Here is a 26,898-nt window from a genome sequence, read left to right on the forward strand (position 1 = left end):
GGTGCCTAGCCCCGCCTCCCGGAAGCCCCGACCTGTCTTGGTCTGCGGGTCAGGTTTAAGAGATGGGCCGTTTGCGTGAACGTTGGTGAATAAGTACCCCGAGTTCTGCTCTCGGGCGAAGCGAGTTGGGAGAAGCCAGGTTAGATCTCGGCCCAGCGTGCGACGGGACTTGCGGGCCCTCGGGAGTCTCCACCTTCTCCGGCTCCGGGGCCTCCTTCTCCCCGGCCTACATTTGTACGTGCGGGAGCAGGGGATCCCCGGCCGCTCGCGAGTGAGATTGAGGCCCTTCTCCTGCCCCACTGTCTTCCCTGTCTCCAGGCGTGGGCCGATTCAGGTTGCTGCCACCGACATCCCTTTGCCTGGAGCTTGAATTGGAGGTAGTGTGTAGTTTGTAGTTTGGGTGATGTGATCGCAGGGCCGCTTTCTAAAGTAGCTGAGTGCTGTGGCCTCCATTCCTTTTCCTTTGAGCTTTGGGACCCTGGGAGGCAGGTAGGCAGACAGAACATTTGTTCCCCTCCATTGTGCATAAGAGGAAAACGAAGCTCAAGAACTTTTTCAGGGCCAGCACGGCTCCCTAAACCATATAACTGGAATTTGCACCCCCGGTCTAGCTTCTTTAGGGTTGCAGAAAACCTTGGGGAGCACATTTGGAAATAGGAAAAAAGTGTGAATATAAAAAGGAGAGATAGCATTTCTGAGTGCATACTTCATGTCAGGCATTATGCTACGTTTTTTCTGTACTTACTCATTCCTTATAAAAGGCATAGAAGCATATGCTGCTGTTATTCTTGGTTTAGCAAATAAATACTTACAGGCTCAGAGATGATAAATGACTTGTCCAGTATTAATGACCTAGTAAACATCTGCTGGACCTCTTTACAGCCCTGTGATTCTTCTAATGCAGCAGTATTAACCTCTATCCTGATCATACTGTGTTTTTCTGTTTCAGGAAATGAGATTTCTGACATTTTTCTTGGTCTCTTCATCTTTTACCCATTACCTTATTTCTTACCGGCATCCTATCTAGAAATATGTAGTTGTGTAAATTCAGCCCCAACTCTTAGTCCACAGTTTACTTCTTTCTTTCCAAGAGGAATTTGATGTTGCTTGGTGTGGAATGAATGGAGCAGGTTAAAAGGTTGGTCAGGAGAATGAATAGCTAGTTTTTACATCATAGGTGGTCCCTATGGTTGCTCTCCTTGCATAGCTTACTTGAGTTTCTGTCTTTTTTTTCTTCTTCCAGGAAAACATCTATCATCTTGTGCCAAGATGTCAGGGATTGGAAATAAAAGAGTGGCTGGAGAGCCAGGCACCTCTATGCCTCCGGAGAAGAAGACAGCTGTTGAAGATTCAGGGACCACAGTGGAAACAATTAAACTTGGAGGTGTCTCTTCAACGGTATGTGGAAACAGTAGTAGGAGTGTGTGCTTTCCTTCTGTCAGTTGCAGCCTGAAAGTAGGAAGTTCTGGAAGCCTTCTGGAGTAGGGGGAACTGGTTTGAAAAGAAGAGGCAAATAAAACAGCCAAAAGTAGATGAAATGATGTAATGATCTGTTCTGAAGAAGGGATACTGACATTTGATCTTTATTTTTAAAGGGGAACTTATATATTTTGAAGAACCTGGTACCTAGTACACGTTGATTCTAGGTGTTCAGTGGTGGGAAACTGTACATTCGTTTTTCATTCTTGAAAGATTAGGTTGTGACTGGGTGACTCAGTTGGTTAGAGCATCGTCCCAATGCACCAAGGTTGCAGGTTTCATCCCCGGTGGGGGCATGTGCAAGGGAATACCAATGAATGCATAAATAAGTGGAACAACAAATAGGTGTTTTTCTCTCTCTTCATCTCTCTTTTCCTCTCCCTTCCTCCTTCTCTCTCTCTCAACTCAATAAATTTTAAAAAAGGAAAGAAAAAATTAGGTGCCAGGTGCTGAGAAGTAATGTAGCAAAATTGTGATCAAAGTAGTGAAGAGCCAGAGACTGAGGCCCAGCTTCCTGGAGTTGACTCTCAGCTCCGTCACTTCTCGCTGCATGGTGCTTTGTTAGTCTCCTTGTCTGCAAAAGGTACACAAGTACCTTTGTACACAAGTACACAACCCAAGTGATTGGGTTGTTGAAAGGATAAAATGAAAGACCTTGGTAAGGACTAAAATATGACTTTTAACATGGGAAGTACTCAATATATTTGAGCTATTAATGATTATTGTCGGGCTAAATATTATGAATATAATGGTGCATAAACTAGGTGTTGCCCTTGCTCTAATGAAGCTGACACTTTCATTAAACTGTTAGACACCAAACTCTTTTTCTTAAAGATTTTTATTTATTTATCTTTAGAGGGGAAGGGAAGGAGAGAGGTAGAGAAATATCAATGTATGGTTTCCTCTCGTGTGTCCCCTGCTGGGAACTGGCCTGCAACCCAGGCATGTGCCCTGACTGGGAATCGAACTGCAATCCTTTGGTTTGCGGGCCTACACTCAATCCCCTGAGCTACGCCAGCCAGGGCAGACACCAAGCTCTTAATAGTAATGTTATGTGTCTAGTAGACATCAGAAACTCACTATAATAGTGTGCTTCACTGTTTAGATCAAGCATCAAGCCTGTATTTTGGAACTCAGCCATGGTGATACATTATTACAATGCTTTACATTTGTACAGGTTACAAAACCACACCTGGTACTTATTTGAATTGAGGCTGAAGATCAGAGAGAGTAATAGAAGCACTCAGTATACATTGTTGATGAGGTGTCATTTCTGAGTCAGTCTGGGGTTTAGCTACTCCGTGCTGCTGCCAGAAGGTGATTTTGTCTCAGCACTGTCTCACATTTAGCATCCCAGGGACTTTTATTCATTCAGTAAATATGAGTATTTGTTAAGCATCTGTTATTTGCCAGACACTGTGCTTTACACTGAGCATAGCACCTGGACTATAGTTTGTAGGGCGGCACTGACAAGGGCATAGACTGTTGGAATAGAGTGGGATGTGTGCTGTTCGTAGGGATAACCACATGCTCTAAGGGAAGCACAGAGCACACATACCAGTTTGGACTTTATCCAGAAGACAGGGGGCAGCCGTTGGGAGGTCTTAAGCAGGATGGTAACAGTCTCTGAGTTATATTTGGAGAATAGACTGTAGAGGAGACAGGGTTATAAGCAGGAGTTTAGTTAGCAAAATTATTCCCTCATTCTTTCTCCCTCTTCCCCCGCTTACTCCACCTTACTAAGGGTGGGCACCTGGGGCGTATGTCCACTGTTTCTTGCCCCAGTCGTTTGAAGGTTGTTCTTGAAGGCACTGACTCGTCCTTTGTACTTCAAGGTTGCCTGCTGAGATTGTGGAGCAAAAAACCAAACAACTCCAAAGTGTGCTTGAAGTGGGGACTGTGAGAGTGTGAATGGAGCTGTCCGCCACAGCTGTGCTGAAATCTGGCAGGCTGACAGGCCAAGGCCGGGGCAGCAGAGTGTCCGAAGCAGCAGGCTGTTGTAATAACCTTGATGAGGGATCATGGTGGTTTGGACCACTGTGGAGGTAGTGTTGACAAGATATGCTGATGGATTGGACGAAGCATATGAGAGAAAAGCAGCAAGATGACTGTGGGATTCTGGAAGTATGGCATTTCCACTTACTGAGCTAGGGAGGAGTATGAGAGGAGGAGATTATTGGGAGCCATGGAGGGTAAATCATGAGTTTAATTTTGGATCTGTAAGTCTGAGATGTTTACTAGACCTCTGAGTGGATAGGCAGTTAGGTATGGTGATATGCAGTCCGGGGAGAAGTCGGGGCTAAAACTCTACATTTGGGAATTATCATTTTGTAGATAATGAAATCCATGAGACTAGAGGCTCCCTTCTAAGGAAAGAGTGCAAAGAAGAGATCTGAGAACAGAGACCTGGAGCTCTATAACCCTTCGATGTCAAGGAGATGAGAAGAGGCAGAAGAAAAAACAGAAAAAGAGGGGCCAGAGAAGTAGGGGGAGAACCAGAGTGAGTGGGGCCCCAACAGCCAAGTGAAGAGAGTGTTTCAGGGAGTCGATCAGGTGCTGCTGATGGCTTGAGTAAGGGGAGGACTGAGCGTTAGATTCAGCAGTGGAAAGTGCACTGGAGACTTGACCGGAGCTGTGTTGGTGGAGTAGAGATGACGGAAACCTGATTGCAGTGAGCCCAGGAGAGTCTACAGTAAGAGCAGAGGAATCGAGGCAAAGAGGTTAAAGACAGTGCTTTGGGAGAGTATTGATGTAAAACACAACAAAAGGGGGCAATAGCCAGAGGGAAATGTAGTGTTAAGGGAAAGGTTTTTTTTTAGGATTTTTTTTTTTAAGTAGGAGATACAACATGTTTATCTGATGATTGAAATGATTGTGTGAAGAAGATAAAATTGATGATGTAATGCACAGATGGGGGAATGGGCCTTAATGAGAGCAGAGTCAGGTTTTCCAGAGACCGTTAGCAACCAGGAGGAGGAAGGGGCTAGATACGGTTTGGCCAGTAGTTGTGGTTATGGGAGATAGATGTGGCCGTCTTCTTCTGATTGCTTCTATTTTTGTTTTTTTCCAGTGAAATCAGAAGCAAGACTCATCTGAGAGTGAGGATGGGGGAGGAAGTTGTGGAGGTTTGAAGAGACAGGAGAAGGTATGCAGTAGTTGTCCTGAAGAGAGAATGAACTCGGGAGGTGGAGTAGGGCTGCTGGGCAGCACCGAGGACCCACTTGAGTTTGCGATCGTGAGTTTAAAGGGAGAGCAGTCAGCACGGTGCTTTTTCTTTCTTCTGGTCACATCGAGCTGTCTGGTGGAGGCCTGTGTGGCATAGGTGGAGAGTTGGGTGTTACCAGGATTGGGGTTTGTACCAAACAGTATGATGAAGGAGAGGATTATAAAAGGGCGTGATTACAATGACCGATCACGGACCTGAAGTTTGACAGAGAAGGGATTTTAAGGAGGTGAGAGGAGTGAAGGACATTGAAAAGTGTAGGACCTACGGTGGTAGAACCTGGAGGAGCTGAGGACTTGCTGGAGTCAGGAAGGTAGAGAGTGGAAGCTGGAAACTAGGTGATAATCGTGGAGAATGGGCTGTTTGGAACTGAGGTCAGAGAGAGCATACAGGTCCAGCTAAGACTAAGACTAACTGGGAGTTTGGTGGGTGAGGGAAGTTAGAGGACCGGGTGCCTGGAAGAGAGGAGGTCAATGACTTGATCCAGTGTATATAGGAAAGGGCATCACTGTGGGGACTGCGGTCAGTGAGAACTCTGACGGGAGTAGTATTGCAGAGAGTGGGGACAGTCTAGGTGCTAAGTCTTCGGGAAACGGAGGGCAGTGACCTGGGCGTCTGGAGATAAGTGCAGCAAGGCGGGTGCAGGTGGTGCAGGCCAGTGGCATGAGCTGCAAAGCCAGGGGGTTTTAGGGAAGAAGGTGGGGTAATGGCCTGGGAGTGGCAGTTGGGAACAAGGAGGACACCTGTCTGTCTGCAGACCCAGGGCTTCAAAGGGTGGGAGAGAATCAGTGGCTACCGGAGAAGCCTGAGGGGAAATGGGTATTTTCGTACAGGTTTCAGTTACAGCAAGAAGGGGAAGAAGTGCTCAGATGTAGTTTATTAACAGTGTTAATTAAAGCTGGTACATTGGGAAACTATTGACTCTTTTAATATATCAAGAATGATTTAACCAAAATGAAAGAGGGAAGTAAAACAGGAAATTGGTACTCTAATAAATAGCTCTTACCTTAAAATAGTCGTTAATTCCTAGGCAAAGTAAAAACCCCCCTTCGAATCCTGTTTCTTTGCGTAGAATACCGGCCCATCCCCTATCCTAGGGAAGCAGCTAGAGAGAGAGAAGTTAAAGATACTGAGAGGGGTGTGTAGTACCGATGGAGTGATGATTTGGCAGAAACAAGGGTGTGGGAGTCTGAGCACGTGCTGAGGTTGTAAGGATTACGCACAGGTAATCCTTACGCACTGGTAAGTGGTGTGAAGGGGTCAGGGAGTTGGGCAGTGGAGCTTTCCATCTGATGCCTCGTATTTTCTCTCTGGAGTGGGAAGCAGAGTCATCTGCTGTGTGTGTCAGGAGAGGAGGCAGGGCTTGGTAGTTTGATGTTGTCTCGTTGGAGCGTAGGAGATAGCTTACTTGTCAAGGAAACATTTCTAGAGAAATTCTAAGATCTGTTCAGGTTAGGAATTTATTTTATAGTGGCAGCAGTCTCCCTGGTTTAATGACCTTACCTACAAGTCTCAGCATACTGGGTACAGGAACGGAATAGTCAGATGTGTGGGTTGATTCAGATTAGGGTGGTTGTGCAGGGTGAAATAAAAGGATTAAGGGCAGAAAATTGAGGAGCCTCACAGGCAGGAGTTTGAAGGAATATACTAGGGTATAGTCGAGGTATGGAAGATAGTGGACACAGAGGGGACTGACAAGGGGACAGGTGAGAATCCAAAATTTTGGAGCTCTAGAGGAGGGCCAGCATATTGCGAAGGGCATGAGATACCTGGAAAGATAGGGGTTTATTAAGGGAATGAGAAGTTGGAATTTTAGATTTCAGATGTGACAGAGTTCCAGACTGAAGTCCGAGACGTGGCTTTTGAGGTATGTGGCCGAAGCACAGTGGAGGAGGTAACTGTTGCAGTTAAAGAGTTCAGAATACAGCTTAGATGCCAGAGGATGTGCACATATACACACATTTATTGAGGCAGGGACTTGGGGTTCAGAAGGACCCAGGTGCCAAAGTCTTGAAGGAACGAAAGGCAATGCTCAGGTGATGGATGGCTGTTGGACGGTGGAGCCTCACAGCGCAGAGCTTTGTGGATGTACACAGGAGTGGGACAGCGGGATGAGCAAGGCTGAGGTTCTGGTGTACTCCTGCATGTCATTCTCTCCTCCCATCATCCTAGACCCTTTATTTCTCCTGCTCCTACTTCTTATCTAATTATTTGTTAAGTTTTTTTTTAATGAATAGCTTTATCCATAGGAAATAGCTAGTCAACTACTAAGGCCTTGTTGAATTCAACAGCTGATTTGTCTAACTTCATTGTGGAGACTAATAAGAGTGGTTTCCTGGGGCAGGAGGATTCAGACATTCGAACACTGCAAACCAAAAATCGCAAGCTGGCAGAGATGCTGGACCAGCGGCAGACCATCGAAGACGAGCTCCGGGAGCACATTGAGAAGCTGGAACGAAGACAGGCCACTGACGATGCCTCGCTGCTGATTGTCAACCGCTACTGGAGTCAGGTAGCTGACTGTGTGTTGGCTCAGATTGTCATTGCCCTTCGCCTTCGCACTTGCTTCATTGCCAGAATTGTATCTTTTTGTTAAAACTACCCATTTATGCCCTTCTGTTTGTTTTATAACTGCACCTGATCTCCAGTTTGATGAAAACATCCGCATCATCCTTAAACGGTACGACCTGGAGCAGAGTTTGGGGGACCTGCTCACGGAGCGGAAAGCCCTGGTCGTGCCGGAGCCAGAACCGGACTCGGACAGCAACCAGGAGCGGAAGGACGACCGAGACAGGGGTGAGTGTCTCTGGTGGGTTTGCCAACGCGTGCTGTCTCTTGGAAGAGCCTTGCTTTGGGGCTCTCCATTTGAGGGGGGAAATGGATTTTGATATTTCCAGTTAAGTAATTTGGGGGGCTTTCTCTTTCCCCTGTGCCCTTCAGGGGAAGGACAAGAGCCAGCTTTCTCTTTCCTTGCTACTTTGGCCAGCAGTTCCAGTGAAGAAATAGAATCTCAGCTGCAGGAGCGTGTGGAGTCCTCCCGCCGAGCTGTGTCCCAGATTGTGACTGTTTATGATAAGCTGCGAGAGAAAGTGGAGCTGCTGGCCCGGAAGCTAAACGGCGGAGGTGAGGCCTGGACCAGGAGGCCGGGAGCAGGGGGGAGGAGTAGGAACGCACCTCTGTGTGCTGATTTGTACTTTGCACAAATCAAATGTTTATAATTAAATGTCGTGGAATCCTAGTCTTCAGTGCTACTGGTGATGTTCTTACTGTGGCACGTTAGTAATTTGCTTCACATTCTGAGCCGCACCACAGTCCTCCAGGGAGCGGAGGGAAGGTGTTGTCAGCCCCATTCCGACTCTCTATGAATTTACACTTTTGCAAGTAGCAGAAGTAGTTGTATTCTTTAAGAAAAAGTTCTGTTTCTGTGTATTTGTGCAATATTGGCCATTGACTTCTTAGTGATAATATTTTAAGTATTGGTAATTACATTAAAAATTTTTTATTGATTACTTAGTTTTGACTTCAAAAAGTCAGTTAATATGTTGTTTTTTGTTTTTCTGTTATCTAACAATTTCAAAAAAGAGTTGGTCCAGCTTTTAGAGTTGTCAGGTGATCTCTGTTGAAAAAGGAAACAAAATATTATGGATGGAAAGTGTCTAAAATAAAATTATTTGAAATAAGTGTGATACTGTTCAGTGTTAACACAGGAATTTGTATTTGGACAGTATTGTTAAGTCTTTGTGTAGTTAGGCTGTGTCTTATTAAATGCCCGGGTTTCATGCTTTTAATAGTAATGCTGGTCTAGTTGTAATATTTTAATTTCTCTGATTATCATTAAGACAGTTAACCCTTTATTTCTGAAAGAAACATGTTAAGTGTAATAGAGATTGAACCATTGGGTGGGCAATTAGAATTTTATTACTTTGTAATTTTGGTTTTGAAGATACTTGGGCTAAATTATCAGTGAAAAGAAAAGGCATATAAAAAATTGTGAAAATTTGGCAGGTAAGGGTTTCTTTTACTTCTCTATCTGCTTATTATTTCAATAACGGTTGTTTTAAAATATACAAGCCAGAAAACATAAAAGTGGACCGTGACAGTCCTCCTGTCTCACTTCCCAAAGATAACCATTGTAAACAGACCTTTGTATGTATGGATTGCATTTCTTTTTATGTTCCAGCTAAACCCTGTCTCTTGGGGCAGTGCCTTGGCTCACTCTTCTTTGTCTCTCCAGTGTCTGGCGCTGTATCTGGTGGGCGCTTAGCTAATGGTGAACGAATGGCTTTAAATCCTCCAAGTCACCTAATGGAAACTGAGCTGCGTGTTGCTTTTTTCTCTCTTGGTTGTACTTGGTGGTGTTGTCAAGTCCTAGTTAAATGCCACATGTATATGTCATATGCCTTATGGTGTATACTATCTACATATTTTACGCAGACGATAAGACATATGCAAAGGTTATGTCAGTGTTAGACTTGATTTTATAAATGAGTACCAAGTAAGATAGTTGTTATACTTAAAAAGGAACTAAAATGAGCCTTGGTGTGTAGCTCAGTGGATTGACTGCCAGCCTGCGAACCAAAGGGTCACCAGTACGATTCCCAGTCAGGGCACATACCTGGGTTGCAGGCCAGGTCCCCAGTAGGGGGCACATGAGAGGCAACCACACATTGATGTTTCTCTCCCTCTCTTTCTCCCTCCTTCCCTTCTGTTCTCTAAAAATAAATACATGAAATCTTAAAAAAATGAATAAAAAAGAACTAAAATGAGTAGTATATTAAACAGTACTTTGGAATTTTCTTTTGATGGCATGCATTTTAAGGTTTAAGTTAAAAAAATTAATTACAAGTTACCAGCTGCAAAGCTTAACATAGAGGACAATTGCCATTGATAAGCTGAACTTTCTAAGAGATAAAGATATACGAAGTATAAATTGTAGCATCAACTCTAACGTTTTGGCAGTTAATTTTTTCCCTTGTGTTCATTTGGTCATCGATACGAAAGAATTGAATTTATCACCTTGTTTAATAATTCACTGAATATTTATTGATTTCTTATTCTATTTTTCTTGATACCTTAGGATTTTAAGAAGATTAAATAAACTTCATTCTGTAGTTGTTAACTTGGATTATGGATCCCTTAATTGTTTGCATTACATTTTTCTTTTGTTCTGCTTATGGAGATTCTTATTTAGTAGGCACAGGATAGGTTCCAGGGAAGTGTCTAATTTTAAAAGTTGCGCAAGGGATTCTGACGGGCAGTCCTGGTGGAAAACTGCAGAAATCGTTACGTGACCAACCATTCCGTATTGTGTTTCCAAGAGTGCTTCCAGGGAGGGGTGTGAGGGGCACTGCCTTTCTTCTGTCAGCTGTCTCTGCAGGGCAGGGCGTGTCCCTAGAGCATCTGCTTGCGTGTAGGTACTCGCATTTGGGTTGGAGCTTCGTATTTGGGACTCTAATTTTAAACCTGTGAACTTGGTATCATTAGTTCTGTAGCTTATCCACCTTCTTTATAAACAGTGCACTTGGTTTTTCACCTTCAGTGTGCCTGTAGCATGGTTTTCCAGAATATGATCCGTAACGCTATGCTCTTTATTCTTTAGGACTTGATAGGTGCTCATTTGAACAAGGAAGTTTCTGCTCTGTGGTCCCCTTCTCTCTCCCAACGTAGTGATGTTTCATGTTGGTGTTAGTGAATAGTAGCAGTTTTCGATAGCCTTATAAAAAAGAATTTTATTGCTACTAAGTCTGACAGATTAGCGATACCTCTTCTAAAATTCATTTTTTGGGGGTAGTTGTCCCTTATCTGAATAAAGTTACAGAAACTCTCCATTTCTTTTTTAAAAAATATTTTATTTGTTTATTTTTAGAGAGAGTGGAAAGGAGGGAGAAAGAGGAAAGAAACATCTATATAGGAGAAAAACATCAATTGGTTGACTCTTGCACGCCCCCAACTGGGGACCTGGCCTGCAACCCAGGCATATGCCCTGACCGGGAATTGAACCAATGACCTCTTGGTTTGCAGGACGACACTAAACCCACTGACCCACACTAGTCAGGGCTCTCCATTTGTTTTCTCAAGACATTTTGATTCCATAGGGAGGGATGGGAGTTAGGTGACCTTGGCTCTGTGATCATTTCCTGAAGCAGGTCTTCTAACTTCTGCGTAGTTAATCTGTCTTGTGCACATAATAAAAACCATCCTACTTCTTGACGTTTTCTAGAAAGTTCAGTGAGATTTCATGTTACTGCGTTGGTGGGATATGCAGCTCTGTTATTTGATACTACACATGCTAAACTATAGTTCTTCTCCCTCAGATAATCTGATAGTGGAGGAAGCAGTGCAGGAGCTGAATTCCTTCCTCACGCAAGAGAATATGAGGCTGCAGGAATTGACAGACCTCCTTCAGGAGAAGCATCACACCATGTCCCAGGAGGTACTTGACCAGAAAGTGGTAGTTTCTAGTTCCCTGTGGCAGACGCTGACTCAGAATCCTGAGTGCTTCCAAGGTCATCTGACCCTAGAAAGCCTGTTTTTATATATTGAAGAGCATGCAGGACAGGCTAAGGCACCCAGTGCTGAGAAAGCAAAATCTGAGGCTAGGTGTTGTAAAAGGAAGAAAATCATTGAATATTTCTCCTTGACTGTGCCTGTGTTCAAACAGTAATTTTAGGATCTTAGTCTTTAGGATGAAATACTGGTGTGTGCAAAATACACTGAACCTCCAAATAATGAATTGCCCCAAATATAAAAGACCAGGCACAATGACATTGAGGAAAGGGTTGGTAGAAATTCATCTGAGAATGGGGCAGTAGAAACTGCTGCATTATCGATGGCCTAGGAACTTGAGGAATGTGGATTTTCAGTCCAAACTTGGACCCAAATGGTGCCATGACCAAACCATGTTGAGATTTGGGTATTTGTTCATATAAAATGACTGAGACAAGTGATGACAGGCCTTATACGACTCTTCTGATACTCGATTGGCATTGTGTCAATAGTTTAGTTCAAGGGATAGTCTGCTGAAGTTTGACTTACCTTAGTTATCATTTACTTAGTGCCCGACACTTAGGTCCTCTGTGGATATCAGCTCCCATCTTACTGCCGAGGAAACAAGTTCAGAGAGGTTGGTGCCTGGTCTGAGGGCACACAGCCAGAAGGGGATGGACCTGTGACTGGGGTGTAGGTCTGTTTAACCTCAAACCTGTGTTCTACATCATGCCCTCATTTCCTAAACTCCAGGGCCAAGGTCTGTGCTGGGCTGGTTGCCTGAGAATCACCTGGGAAGTTTATTAATATACGTGGATTCTCATCAACCTTCAAAGGTTACTGCGAAAAACAGTGCTTATAAATAAGTGGGAATGCAGTAAAACATAATGACTTTTTGGTCATGCTTTAAGAGAAACTAGTTGCCACAAAGATGACAGAACCTTCCTCTTCCAGACTTTCTCCCAAATCTCACTTACTTTACAAAGCTGGGAAGAGACATTGCTTTGCTCAGCTGAACTGATGTCCAAGATGGCTGTGTGGCCGGCTGTTACTGCTACCTGTCATCTGGGAGCTCACCTTAGCTGTCCACTGGAACACCTGCGTGTTGCCTCTCTGACACGGCAGTTCCAGGGTGGTTAGACTGCTTACATGGCTGCCGACTTATTCCAGAGAACGAGTGTCCCGGGAACACCAGGAGGAACCTCCAGAGCCTTTCAGACAAAGCCTCAGAGTTACATGGCATTTCCACGGAGTCACTCATGATGACTCACTCTGCTTCTTGAGAAGGAAGCAATGATCCCACCTTTTGACTGGAGGCCTGTCAAAGAATTTTGGGGCCATATTTTAAAAACCAATACAAGGGATATGTGTATATTAATGTGCACATGTAACAGTTTTATAATTGAATCATTAAGTAGTATTAGCTGGTGTGTAGCTCCTAAATAAACAGAACAACAAAGATTTTTGTGTCTTTATAGTGTTTAATTCAAGATTGTCCTGGGGTGAGCTTAAAAAAGAAAGTGGAAGTTTTCCTTTTATTCTTTTTGGGTTATCATTTATGGAAATGTAGGAAGGAAAAGTTGAGGGTAAAGATAGCTGTCTTTTCTTTCTTTTTTTTTTTTTGAAGATTTTATTTATTTTTAGAGGGAGGGGAAGGGAGGGAGAAAGAGAGGAAGAGAAAGAGCACACTCCCATCTAAGAACTTGGCCTCCAACCCAGGCGTGTGCTCTGACTGGGAATCGAACCAGTGGCCTTTCCATTCACAGACTGGCACTCAATCCACTGAGCCACATCAGCTGGGCTGTCTTTTCTAAATATACACGTATATTTAAATTTTTGTCTCATGTTATCTGATAAAAGTCAAGGCTGCTATCTTTTGTTTTTAAAAAATACTCATTTTTCTGGTGGGTTTTGTTCTCTCTAGAGAAATAATGCTTCTTTCAGGTAGAAAAATTACTGAATCTTAAGTAGTCTTTTTCCTGTGTGGAAGTTCGTATAAACTTCTATGGTTTTCATGATTGTAACTTAGAACTGTTAAAAGAACCTGTAATTTCATTTTTGTACTCATGCATTGGGAAGAAGGTATTGGTATAAGCCATTTTGCCATTTTCTTAACCTAGTTTTTTTTTGTTTTTTTTTTTGCTATATTTCTATGAATGCCTGTCGCTGGGATGTAGTTCTCCAAGTTGCAGAGTAAAGTGGAGACGGCCGAGTCCCGGGTGTCTGTCCTGGAGTCCATGATTGACGACCTGCAGTGGGATATTGACAAAATCCGGAAGAGGGAACAGCGGCTCAACCGGCACTTAGCGGAGGTCCTAGAACGGGCAAGTGCTGTTTTACTCGGAACTGGGGACTAGAATCATTCTACGGAGTCTGCTCAGAAAGGATGGCTTGGGTAGTAGTTCTGGGGGACAGATGGACCCTTCGAAGCTACCTTGGTTACCGGACTGAGATTTTGGGGTCTCTCACTAAGAGTCTTTGTCCTCTCTGTAGGTGAATTCGAAAGGCTACAAGGTCTATGGAGCAGGGAGCAGTCTCTATGGCGGCACGATCACCATCAACGCGCGGAAGGTGGGTCGGCCGCTCCCCCGGGACCTGTTTGGACCTGGTGCCGGTGTGGTGCCAGGTACTTCGGGCTGTGTCCACGAGGGGTAGAGTGGGGCTTTGCTAGAAGAGTGGATCAGTGAAGACAGGCATTTAGGAAGGGAATGATTAAAAATTTCTGTTCTCTAGTCTCATTTTACTGTTTTTCTGCTTCTCTCCAGTTTGAGGAGATGAATGCGGAGCTTGAGGAGAACAAAGAGTTGGCTCAGAACCGCCACTGTGAGCTGGAGAAGCTGCGGCAAGACTTGGATGAGGTCACGGCCCAAAACGAGAAGCTGAAGGTGGGAGACACATCTCTCACAGGGTCCCGGGGAGTAAAACGGGACCTTTGCTGGCCAACTCGCGTGCGTGCTTGCAACCCCTCATAATTTATGAAGGAAAATTGGTCTGTCACTTACGCACTTACCTGGTCGTGCCCTGCCTCATTCTGAAAAGATTTAAAGCGACCTACAAAGATACATTGACTGAACCAAGGCACTGTAACAGGAATTGTTGAGAAAAATGAGGACGAGGATGAACCAGGGTGAGGATCCAAATGGATGTAGAGGATGGCCATGCCCTGGCTGGGTGGCGCAGTTGGGTGGGGGGTTATCCCATAAACCAGCGTGTTGCAGGTTTGATCCTAGGTCAGGGCACTCACCTAGATTGTGGCTTGATCCCGGGCTGGGTGTGTACAGGAGGCAACCAGTGAGTGGATGTTTGTCTGTCTCTGGCGCCTTCTTCCTCGCTCTCCCCTTTCTCTCTAAAAATCAATAAACACATCCTTGGGTGAGGACTAAAAAGCAGTTGGGCTGTACACAGACATATGCCAGGAGCGTGTGCGCACTGTGGGGGGGGGCCTGCTCACATGTCCGTGACGGCCAGGTGTGGGCCCTAGAGGCGGGCTCTGTAGCGGCCAGCTGCTAGAACATGGAGAAAACTGGTCAGTGGTCTCGGTGGTGTTCAAACCTGCCCCCCTTTGGAATTCTGTCTCCCCGGGTTCTGGTGGGGAAGCAAGTGGATTCTGAAAGTCTTCCGTTTCTCTTTCCATCACAGCCACCTGTCTTCATGTAATTTGGTTTATTTATAGGTAAATGTGTGAATAAAGACATTTGACCTGAAAAACTACAAAAACAACCTGAGTAAAATCAGTTGAAGTGTTTGGGTGATTAAAACAGATAGTTGCTAAGGAGAAGCATAACTGTTTTTGATACGATGTCGAAAATATTTTTTCCTGTCACCGTTAGTAAAGAGAATTAAGTTAGTGGCTGGGGTCCTCAACTATGTTCTTAAAATAAACATCCTGGCAAATTTCATAGTGCTCGTCGCTGTCCCTAGATCTGTCAGATTTCACAGGGCTTTTCTAGTATTCTTGGATCTAGATTGACACATAATGTCAATAAAAACTTGTCAGTTAAAACAGTTCTTGTGTGGAAGAATACAGGTACCAGGTACCACCTCTTGGGTGGTCCGATTTGATTTAAGGTACGTTTTACATACCCAGAGGAGTTGGTAGACCTGTTCCATAATCTTCATAAAGTTTGTCTCAATTTTGCAAGACATCAGTGAGTTTAAGATTTTACTTCTTCTCTGGCATCTAGGGCACAGATGTGAGATTCTGCCTCTGACCTTTTCTTTGGGTCCTCCCAAGGTGGAGTTGCGGAGCGCAGTGGAGGAAGTGGTTAAGGAGACTCCGGAGTATCGCTGCATGCAGTCACAATTCTCTGTCCTCTACAACGAGAGCCTGCAGTTGAAAGCACACTTGGATGAGGCTCGGACCCTGCTCCATGGCACCAGGGGGACCCACCAGCGCCAGGTGGAACTCATCGAGGTAACGAGTAGCCTTTTCTGTATATAAGCTTTTACTGCTTCATAAATTTTTAATTTCATTCTCTCACATGCAATTAATCTCTTATTCATTCAGCAAATACTTAACAGAATGGCTATAGGTTTTCATTCTGTCAGCTGGTGAGGATCCTGCCTTCAAGAATCATACAGTACGTCTAGTGGGGAGAACAGTGTCCATGAGAATGCAATGTGGTGCCGCAGGGGCGTATCCCACGGGTGCAGTGATAAGGGAGACAGCATCAGATCTGACTCTGGAGCCTTCTCGTTTCCACTTGCCAAAATGAAGTGTGAATCTTCCAGATAAATACAAGTTTACTAGTAGATCAAAATAGGAGAAAGGCATTCAACAGTGAGAACAACAGATACAAACGTAGGGTGGTGTGGCTGGAGCCTTGTGTGCACGGGGCAGAATAGTGGGTAGGAGCTGAATTACTGCTTACAAGCCATTGTAGCTTGTCCTATGTAAATACGTTTTTTAAAGGCGGAAACTTTTATTTATGTGTTCATTTCTGTATCTTCTATAGTCCTTAAGGTAATGTTTATCATAGTTGCTCTTTTGTTATGTTTCTGCCAAATGAACTGAATTTGATATATCTTTCTTGACATATGCTTATTTTTGTTTTATTGTTTAGTTCAACCAAATTGTGACATTCTCAGAGTTAGTGGCCTTTTTCTTTATTTCTTTAATATTCAGCTGATTTTCAAGTCAGTATTTTCTAACTGGTGCTTTGTAAGTATTAATTGAGTTGGAATTTTTCATAGTATCTCTCTCTTGCTGTTTTCTTTATTTCTTCTTAGATCCATAAAGATCAAATTTAGGGAACATAATATAATATGATGATATTCCCACATTGTGGTGAGAATTTTGATTGGTTCTTTTTTCTGTGTGTAGCGAGATGAGGTTAGTCTTCATAAGAAGCTCAGGACCGAAGTGATACAGCTAGAAGACACCCTGGCCCAGGTCCGAAAGGAGTATGAGATGCTGAGGATAGAGTTTGAGCAGACCCTTGCTGCCAATGAACAAGCAGGTATAGTTACTTCTGTTTCTCCCTGCAGTTTGGCCACTGCAGGTACTTTCCTTGAAAGACACAGTGCAGTTACCGGGATTTGTTAGTGCTCACTGGAGTTCAGAAGTCCTAAAGAACCTCAAATCAAGTCCTGTAATTCATTCCGGTTCATAGCCTGAGTGTTTGGTTTTAACTCAAATTGGCCAGTTTTGTTTTCATCATCGGAGAAGGACTTTTTCTTTCGGCAAGTCTCCCTATTTCTTAGCATCCCTGATGTATGTGTCCTGTGCTCTCTCCCCTGTGCCTTAGCTCCCACAGTGCGTAGTAACATTGCTGTTGCTGTGTTTAAGGCCCCATAAACCGGGAGATGCGCCATCTGATCAGCAGCCTCCAGAATCACAATCACCAGCTGAAGGGGGAGGTCCTAAGGTATAAGCGGAAGCTGAGAGAAGCCCAGTCTGACCTGAATAAGGTAACCTGGAAGAGTAGAATAAGTGTTATTTGCTATTCAGTTTTTAAAGCGGTTTTTGAGTGAGGAAAGCAGTGTGGTAGCCCTAAGTGACGTGCTGCTTCCGTTTCTTTGTCCTCCCAGACACGCCTGCGCAGTGGCAGTGCCCTCCTGCAGTCTCAGTCTAGCACTGAGGACCCCAAGGACGAGCCTGTAGAGGTCAAACCGGATCCCGAGGACTCCTCTGCCCAGGCCTCTGCAGCGAAGGCTCCTCAGGAGGAAGTCAATGACGTTAAGTGCAAACGGGACGAGGAAGAGCGAGAACGAGAAAGGAGGGAGAAAGAGAGGGAGCGAGAAAGAGAGCGGGAGAAGGAAAAGGAGAGAGAACGAGAGAAGCAGAAACTAAAGGAGTCAGAAAAAGAGAGAGATTCTGCAAAGGAAAAAGAGAAAGGGAAACATGATGATGGAAGGAAAAAGGAAGCAGAAATCATCAAACAGCTGAAGATTGAACTCAAGTAAGAGCAATGCTAGGGCAACTTTCTGACCCAAAAGCCAAGGTTAGGACATCATGCATGAGATCTTCGGTTGACAGCATGGTTTATCTGATCATTTTACTGTTTTGAGTGTAACTAAATTCGAAGTTAATGTGGTCTCGATTCTGGACCAGGTGTCCCGCCAGCATGACCTGCGTGGCTGCCATGTAGTCCATTTTGGCCATCAGGTCTTGGTAAGCCCCACGGTGTGGCTTTATTGCTTATGAACCCAAGTTAAGTGAAGGGGTGTCATGATTGAAGTAACACTCATGAGAATTACTGAATGGTACCCCTGGCAGAATGCTGGCATTGACTATGATTTAAATTATATCAGGTAGAGTATATTCACTATAATTTGGACAATACTGATCTGTTTGCCTGGCAGTTAACTAGTTTGTGCACATATCAATATCAGGTCATTTTAAGAGACTTCTTAAGAGGTTTATTTATTTTGTAAAGATGTTTTGTTTATTTTTAGAGAGGGGAAGGGAGGCAAAAAGAGATGGGGAGAAACATTGATGTGTGAGATAAAACATCAGTCAGTTGCCTCTTGCCCACCCCTCAGGCAGGGACCTGGCCTGCAACCCAGGCAAGTTCCCTGACTTGGAGTTGAACCGGTCACTTTTTGGTCCATGGAGAGATGCTCAGCCCACTGAGCTACACCCGTTGGGGCTTTTAGGAGGTTTATAGCTATAAGCATTAAAACAGGAAGACAGACCTTCTGGTCAGTGAAGCATTGTCAAATCTCACACATTGCCCCTTCTCTTCCTGCTTATCTAATAAGTTCTCTGGTAGAACAGGTTACTTCTTGCCTCACATTAGTCACGGTGAAGCCTGTATTGATGTTTGGATCTGAGGGACCACTGTACTCAAAATGCTTGAACTTCTTTGGTGTATGCAAGTGTAGTTAAGAGGTTTGATAATTTATTAAGAGATGAAGTTTCCATCTTTGGCTGATGGTTAATCACTTAACTGTCAAATCTAGGAATAGCAGTATATTTTAAATGTTTGATTTTTCTCTCCCCCTTTTTTTCTTTCTTTCTCTTGGTATCTTTAAGACAAAGGGTTTTTTCAAGTGTGGTGTCAGAATCATTTGGGTGACTTATTTAAAATACAGTCCTGGATCCCAGCTCAGACTGGTTGAGTGCTGGTTTCTAAGAGTGAGGGCCCCGAAATCTGCCTGTTAAACAAGGACCACGAGGGTTTATTTGCTAACTCTCTGTTAGAGAGCTCAGTCTGCAGGGGGAAATGGTTCCTTTATCCAACTACTTTTCTGTATTCACTGAGTATATCCAGAAGTCTCTCGATAGTCTGTGCAAGTTTTGTCTTTTAGATGTGTGCTATGAAGTGTGAAATAGAACTGGTGTGAAATATCTTGCTCAGTTTGAAATTCCCTTGCTCCGGTGCCCTTTGTTTTCTCTGTACCCCACTCCCTGTCCTCTGCCACCCTCGTCCTAGGAAGGCGCAGGAGAGCCAGAAGGAGATGAAGCTGTTGCTGGACATGTACCGCTCCGCCCCGAAGGAACAGAGAGACAAAGTTCAGCTAATGGCCGCTGAGAAGAAGTCTAAGGCAGAGGTATTCTTGTCCGCCACCGCTTATCATTCGGGTCAAAATCTTCATTTGTGGGATGTTCCTTCACACTTCTGGAGGATGTAGTTTCTTTCTCTTTAAAGTTAGTGTTTAAAACCTAGCAACGTTTCCTTCCCTTTCAAGGGCCATCTGAAATAGAGATTTCCATATTCTCCACTAGGTGGTAGATGAGACATGTCACAATTACTGGGAGTAGGAGTAGCCTTTTCAGTTTTTTATCCACCCTTACCCATAAAAAAATCATCGTTATAGTGATTCTCTTTTCTGATTATTTTTGGGAAGAATGTCTTATTCTCTTAAAATTTTGGAGGCCAAGGAAAACAAAAATGATGAGAACTGCTATTCCAGAGAAACATACACGTGCACTGATCAAAAATGTTGCTTATAGAAGCCTGTAAAGTCAAGACTGAGTAGTGTGAAAACGGCGTTTGATGTGTTGTGCTGGTATATCATTTACGTCCTTGCATAATTCTGTAAAGCTGCTTTTGATGGTGTGGGCCCTCCATCTGTGTACAATAGTCATTGATTTTTGAACACTTATCAGAGCTTTTTTTGTGTTTTTGTGCAATTCCCCTCCTCCTGTAGTTGGACGATCTAAGGCAGAGACTCAAGGATCTAGAGGATAAGGAGAAAAAGGAGAACAAGAAGATGGCTGATGAGGATGCCTTGAGGAAGATCCGGGCCGTGGAGGAGCAGATAGAGTACCTGCAGAAGAAGCTGGCCATGGCCAAGCAGGTGGGCACACTTCCTTTATTTAACCAGCTTTGGGAGTCAGCGTTATCTGACAAGTGAGTTATTGACAGTGAAGTTTGCTCTTTCATTCCAGTCTTTTTTTTAAAGATCTTATTTTATTTTTAGAGAGAGGGGAAGGAAGGGAGAAAGAGGGGGAGAAACCCTGATGTGTGAGAGAAACATCGACCGGTTGCTTCTTGCACACCCCCAGCTGAGGACCTGGCCTGCAACCCAGGCATGTGCCCTGGCTGGGGATTGAACGGGCGGCCTTTCAGCACGCAGGCTGGTGCTCAGTGCACGGGCTGTACCAGCCAGGGCTCCAGTCTGCTTTAAAAATATTTTTCTCCTCTATGTACATGTGTTTGTTTTACATTGAAGTCTTTCATCCTTCAGTTATTTTGTTGTGTGTATTCGTGAAACACGAAGTTTACTGTTATTTTTAAATGTAGCATTTTGTTCAGAAATTGTTTATTAAGGGGTCTATCCTTTCTCTGCTGATCTGGAATTGGGGGTAGAATGAATGTTAAATTAAAAAGATACAAAATTTCATGCACATTATGATTATAAGTATATGAAACTAAGAAACACATGTACCCCAAACAGATTATAAATAAATACCCAGTGCTATAACTGTGGTTGTTTGTGGGTCATGGAACTAGAGAGACTGTCCCTCTTCTGCTAAGGAGCAGGTATTTCTTTAAAGTGCCAGTGAATTATTAACATTCAGTAATAAAGATACGAAAATGGCTGGAAAACCCGTATGTGTTTACCATGAGGAACACCTTTAGTGTTACCTTCAGTGTTTCTAAGAAATAGCAAAGTGACAATGAAACGAAGTGTTTCTGATGGTGGCTAGATCATTAAGTACCTCTAAAAGAGGAACTTATTAGAATCTGTATACATTTCCTTTATGAAAAGTGGGGTTTTGACGTATTAAATCTGATCACCATTCCTCTCTCTCCCTCTCTGTCTCTTTTTCAAATAATTATCAGGAAATTGTATTACTGTAGGTTCTGGTACAAGTAGAAAGACACACTTAGTTCTTATATAGAACAACTCGTTATCTAAAAAATGTCAGTTCTCTCTAAAAACTTGGAGGGGAGAAGACCTTTCTAGCTATTAATAAACATTTAAAGACATGAAAGAAAGGATTGATAATTTTTTTACTTGTGAATAAAAAACCTCACAAAACTTCTAATTGGCAAAAACCACTGTTAGCAAAGCCAAAAGATAAATGACGAACAGGGAAAAACAAATTTCTAACAGTTATCACAAAAATTCTGAAAAATGATAGGGAAGAAAATCCATCAACCCAATGGAACAATAGGCAAAGATATGAATAGTTCACAGAAAAAAAATATGGATGACTCTTAAACATATGAAAAGATACTCATTATAATAACACAAATATAAGAAAACTATTTTAGATATGTTTTGTTAGGCAGTGCTGTTGAAAAGTTTGTAGATTAAATGCAGTATTATAATGATGAAAAGTGTGAGAAAATGTGAGGTTTTATGTTAGAAGTCTCCTAACCAACTACTACTTCATCGGTGTGCTGGGCTCTGGTGTGGAGATATTCTGTCTGTTGAAACTGACGCTGAGAAGAGATCAGCGAACGGTGTCAGACCCATTACCCGTGCCAGCGGCTTCGGGTCCCAGGGCTGCTTCTGCACAGCAGGGCCAAGGCGGTGACAGGACGGTGCTTCTGAAAGTGAGGTGCCTCTTCGTCGCTAGGGTAATTTATTTTTGAATGAACAGTGGGGAAGTTTAGTTTCCTGTGCTCATTTTTTTTTGAAGTCAGTTGATTTGATTAAAATGAAGGGTTTTCCTCCTTATCTTAGGAGGAGGAAGCTCTCCTCTCTGAGATGGATGTCACAGGCCAGGCCTTTGAAGACATGCAGGAGCAAAATATCCGGTTGATGCAGCAGTTGCGAGAGAAGGATGATGCGAATTTCAAGCTCATGTCAGAACGCATCAAGTCCAATCAGATCCATAAGTTACTGAAAGAAGAGAAGGAGGAGCTGGCTGACCAGGTGTTGACTCTGAAGACTCAGGTAATTAGAATGAATAGAGCTTTCCAGAATTCTGTTGAAGTAGGGTAATTTCTATGTGAAAATATTCATTAAAAATGATGTTTGTGGCAGGGTTTTTTTGTAGTAGGAAAAACTAAAAAATGTATATCATTAGGTAACTGGTAAATAAATTGTATGTCCCTGCCGAGGAGTACAACATAGCTGTTTAAACAAATATGGGCCTGTTGATACGGAAAAATACCCAAATATATCATTAAGTGGTTTATTCTCCTTTTGTGTTAAAAACGCATGTCTTTGTGTCCATGTGCTGTGTATTCTAAAAATTTCTGGAAGGTGACGTGACAACCGGTGAGACTTACCTGATTACTTCTGGACGTTGGGATCAGAGTGTGGGGGGGCAGGGGGGGGGCTTTACTTTTTACCCCGTAAGATTTTTTGATTCTATTTGTGCTGAATTTCAAGGAAAGACTACTTTTAAACCTGGAGCCATTCTGAAAGAGAGACGCTTGGCTTTTTGTTGGAGCTGTGGTACCTGCTGTAGTGTGAATGGCCAGGCTTTCGGGGTTGTGTGGCTGGAGAAGACGATGCTCTCCAAGTGTAACTTCCTCCGTTCTTGGCAATTTGGAGAGAATCTTTTCCCTGGTTTCCCAGACTCTTTGAATCATCAGCAATATCTCTTTGTGTTAAAAGTGGAGCTTTTAATTATTCTAATCTGCAGGGTTCATGGGTAAAATCGGTAATAGTTTGAGAATTTAACAGATTCTCTTTTGTGGGCCTGTGGATTAACAGCACCCAGTTGGTTTTTCTTTTTGTTCCTGTTTGTGCTAAAATCCGATTTTCTTCTACCAAGGTTGATGCCCAGTTACAGGTAGTAAGGAAATTGGAAGAGAAGGAACATCTGTTACAAAGCAACATCGGCACTGGGGAGAAGGAGCTGGGTCTGAGGACCCAAGCTTTAGAGATGAACAAACGCAAGGTATGACGGATTACTCTGTAACCTGAACAGACGGTCAGTCTCAGAGGGACAAATAAGCATGGCACTGATGAAATCACAGGCTCACTTATCCCTTCCACTTGGGTTAGCGTTTTGGCTCACTGGAAATACAGGAGGTGATAAGGTGACATTATTCGTACATCCCACATAGGCGATGGAGGCAGCGCAACTTGCAGATGACCTCAAAGCACAATTGGAGTTGGCGCAGAAGAAGTTACACGATTTTCAGGATGAGATTGTGGAGAACAGTGTCACCAAAGAAAAGGACATGTTTAATTTTAAACGAGCCCAGGTAAAAGCAGTTCTTTTTTCTTTACCTGTTCATTGCTGGGTGTTTTCTGAGCTCTCAAATGACCCTCCTTATGAAAGGGACATTGGTCCAAAGTATGTCATTTCCTGTTTGACTCAAGTTTCTCAGGTGAAGAGACCAGAGTCTGTTTTCTTCACTGCTGTGTCCCCAAAGCCTGTCATGGTGCCGAACGCCTAGTGGGCATGAAGTAAGAACTTACTAAACGGATGCACTAGTAAATAAGTGGCAACATACCTACATTAGAGGACTTCTATAAGTTCTCCTATACTTTTCCTGTTTTTGGCGTGTCAGCTGTTTCTCATGATGCTTTTCTGGTCTTATCCATAAATCTTAATTATTTTAATCCAATCTACCCTCAGTTTAAAACTAATTGGCTTAAAATAGTGTCTCATCAAGTTTTTCATCTTTTTAAAAAATTTAATGCCTCTAAATTCTTAGACTGTATTTTCAGTTAGTACTGAAATTGACCATAATTAAGTGCGACTCTAGTTTGGTGATATGATCACAGTTGCCTGTTTTGAAACAAAAGAGAGTATCTTGCCATTTGCAATTCTCTACATGCTTAAAAGACAGTCGGGCATGAAAGGGCTTCTTCCCACAGCAGGGTGTTCAAGGTGGAGTGATGTCTTTCTCACATGGCAGGTCTGGGGGGTGTCTAACAGTGTGCGTCCTACCACAGGAGGACATCTCTAGACTCCGGAGGAAGCTGGAGACCACAAAGAAACCAGATAATGTGCCCAAGTGCGACGAGATTCTGATGGAGGAGATTAAGGATTACAAGGTAAGAAAAACTACCTCAGTGATTGCTTTGTGGGGGGGGGTTGGCTAATCGGGGTCTGAAGTGGCCTGCTAACAGACTGGGAGAATAAATACTGAACTTCTTGACATGAATATAACCAGAGAATGGTTTATTTGGGGGGAGGAAAATGGTCCTTAGCGCTTAGTGGATTTTGTGGTTGTCTGCTTGTGTATGCGGGCCCTTCGGATCATAAACCCTTATGGTTGCTCAGACTCTCCTTTCTGTTTTAGGCACGCCTGACCTGTCCATGCTGCAACATGCGGAAAAAGGATGCTGTACTTACCAAGTGTTTCCACGTCTTCTGCTTCGAGTGTGTGAAGACGCGCTATGACACCCGCCAGCGCAAATGTCCCAAGTGTAACGCTGCTTTTGGTGCCAACGATTTCCACCGCATCTACATTGGTTGATCCAGGCCAGAAGTAGAGGGGGCGCTGGCTCGACAGGCACTTTCTCATTAACCATCAAACCTCTACCTCTTCCCTCCCTGACCGTCACTCACAGGGCACTTTGTCAACTACCTGTCCTTCACAGACTTGACCTCTAAATTCTCTTGTAGCTAGATGCCGTCAGGGCAAGGGACTGGTAAATGCAAGTCTTAGGTTATAGAATGAATTAAAAACAAACAACTGTTATTTGTCTCCCTGCCAGCCTTGTTCATTTCGTGCTTTTAGACTTTTCAGCATTTTCGTCTTCGGGCTCACTGTAAAAACTTGGATTGTCCATTCCACCTGCAGAAGTGGAGTTGGTGTTTTTGCCGTGGAGAAGGGGATAGGGAACCTACAGGACACGTGGCTGTTTGGGGAAGGGATGCGCGTGCGATCTTTCAGAATTAAGCCCTCGATGGGCACAAGCTTTTCTTGATTTAGGGAATAAACTTTTTGTAAACTTGGGTCAAGATGTTTTAGTTGTGGTATTCTTTCCTGGATGGTTTGAAACCTTAATGAAATTATTTCCAGGATGATGCAGTTCATTTTTTATTCACTAGCCAAGTAACTTACTGAGGTCAGCTGGCCTCCTTGTTGAAATAATCTGGGTTTTGAACGTTCTGCTCATTAAATTCTGTAAATTCTTGAGGCAGGTTAATTTCAGATACTGTAGTCCCTTTTATCTCCAAATGAAATTAAGATTGGAGAGGATGGGGGAACAGTACTGAGATGGTAAAGAGAGCTACTGAGTACTCTGGGAACTCGATTCAGGGAACTTAGGGGACCTATGTATTTCTCTCAGCCTCTCCACAGAGGTGGTTCTGATCCCTGTTTTCTGGAAGATTCCCTGTAATCTCCTTGTAAAACTTTATATTCCTCAAGCTTCAAATAAAGAAGGACTCAATTTGCTTTTGTGTTTGTTTTTCTTTGAAACTTTTGTATTTGTCATCATTAGTTGATTTATACCTGCTGTTCTAGAATAGAATAGAAAATAATAGAAAGCCTCTTGAATAGAAATAATCAGAATAAGAGGCTAACTGTGATTAGTTATTTGATTAATTGAAGCACTTTTCTCCCAGTTGTTTTATTGAGTGTTCTGTGGGGAGATTATGCTTAAAAGATGATGGTTTATTTCTCTATTCTTGGTTCTCTTCCGTAGCTCACTGTCGGGGTAAGAGACTGCGACTTGTTTGCCAGGGAGTGGAAGTCTGTCTGGCAGTTTTAGTCGCAAGTTCTTGAATTTTAAGTTTATCGTAACCAGCCAACCTGAAGTCTTATGTATCTTTGGCATGGGGTTGCAAAAAAATGGATCCCTTTTGGATCATCACCTGTCCTAGGAGACGGGCAAGGACAAATTCCATGTCCTTTTGTGGTCCCTGCCTGTGATCAGCAAGACTTGTGATGAATTTCACAGTCATGTGGTATGGGTTAAGAAATGAGTTTAATGACAATCTTACAGTGTCATCAAAGAGGTCACAGGTCTCTGGAGCCTCTCAACTCCCTGTCTCAACACACACACAGCCACAATGGGGTCAGGACACAGTATTCCTGCAGTCAGCAATATGATACTTCCTGTTGCTGCTCTGTGCTTGCAGGGCAGTCTGGAGCATAACTCCGTTGGCTTGGGGGCCAACAGACTACTTAGGCAGCCGGTTATGATGGACAGGTGCCAGATACTGCTAAATAGTAACTTTTAGTATAAATAAATTGAGGGGTCCATTTTTCTTCTATATTTTTTCCTATGTCTGAGATAAGACTGACATTCTCTTTGGAACCTAGGCCACATGTATTTGTCTCTTTAAGTCCACCAGTCCTGGTTAAATGATAGCATGGCTAAGTCATTCCAAAACATCCAAAGACTAACTGTATTTGCTCACTGCCCAGCAAACAAACTACATGCATGTGAATGAGAGGTATTTCCACCCAGTGATGAGGATTCTGATCTTTTAAATATGTTCCTGTTCAGATTAAAATCCCTTAATGGTTCCTCCTGCCCACAGGTGGCAAGACACAAGGCCCTAGGGCCGAATCCCACCCTCCACTTTGTTTTATCCAGCCAGCACTTGTTTCTACCCAGGGGCAGCACTGGGCTCTCACTTAACTGTTAATGAGTAGTTACATTTATACAGTCCTAAAATTACATTTGGCCATTTGAAGGCAGCTGTGAGGCTGATATGGCCCCTGGTGGAAATGAGTTTGAGATCCCTGCTCTAGTGTTCGGGGTACACACCAAGGTTAACACAGTGATCTTGCCTCTGCTTTTCTCTTTCCATTCCTTAAAACTTACCACCCACCTTGTGCTTTAGATTTCTGTCCTAGTTAGCCCCAATGCCTGGCTAAAACCCAGCAAACAAAATGTCCTGGGGTAATTTGACAGTGGAATTAGGTTAGAGTAGGGTTATATTT

At 43.4% G+C, this 26,898-nt stretch overlaps 1 protein-coding gene across 5 annotated transcripts; it reads left to right on the forward strand.

Moving 5' to 3' along the window:
* RNF20 (ring finger protein 20) lies at positions 1–25,401 on the forward strand. 5 transcript variants are annotated; one of them, XR_005064953.1, is made up of 21 exons: positions 1–377; positions 1,244–1,398; positions 7,047–7,214; positions 7,351–7,498; positions 7,643–7,825; positions 11,017–11,135; positions 13,366–13,512; positions 13,682–13,759; positions 13,954–14,073; positions 15,423–15,602; positions 16,512–16,647; positions 16,977–17,098; positions 17,219–17,589; positions 19,066–19,183; positions 19,784–19,933; positions 21,773–21,985; positions 22,815–22,940; positions 23,110–23,250; positions 23,948–24,049; positions 24,298–24,717; positions 24,751–25,401. XR_005064953.1 is itself a non-coding variant. In XM_037035737.1 (21 exons), the coding sequence occupies exons 3-21, from the start codon at positions 1,270–1,272 to the stop codon at positions 24,472–24,474; spliced, it is 2,928 nt and encodes a 975-aa protein (XP_036891632.1). In that variant the 5' UTR covers positions 1–234; positions 319–377; positions 1,244–1,269; the 3' UTR covers positions 24,475–25,401. The 5 variants fall into 5 exon arrangements, 4 of the variants coding, with proteins under 4 accessions (XP_036891632.1, XP_036891633.1, XP_036891634.1 ...); XM_037035737.1 differs by having other exon boundaries at positions 1–234; positions 319–377; positions 24,298–25,401; XM_037035738.1 differs by having other exon boundaries at positions 1–139; positions 319–377; positions 24,298–25,401.
* Positions 25,402–26,898: the final 1,497 nt, after the last annotated feature.

The sequence above is a fragment of the Sturnira hondurensis genome, unplaced genomic scaffold (assembly GCF_014824575.4).
Source record: "Sturnira hondurensis isolate 20B ecotype Veracruz unplaced genomic scaffold, ASM1482457v3 Scaffold0022566, whole genome shotgun sequence".
NCBI classification, from domain to species: domain Eukaryota; kingdom Metazoa; phylum Chordata; class Mammalia; order Chiroptera; family Phyllostomidae; genus Sturnira; species Sturnira hondurensis.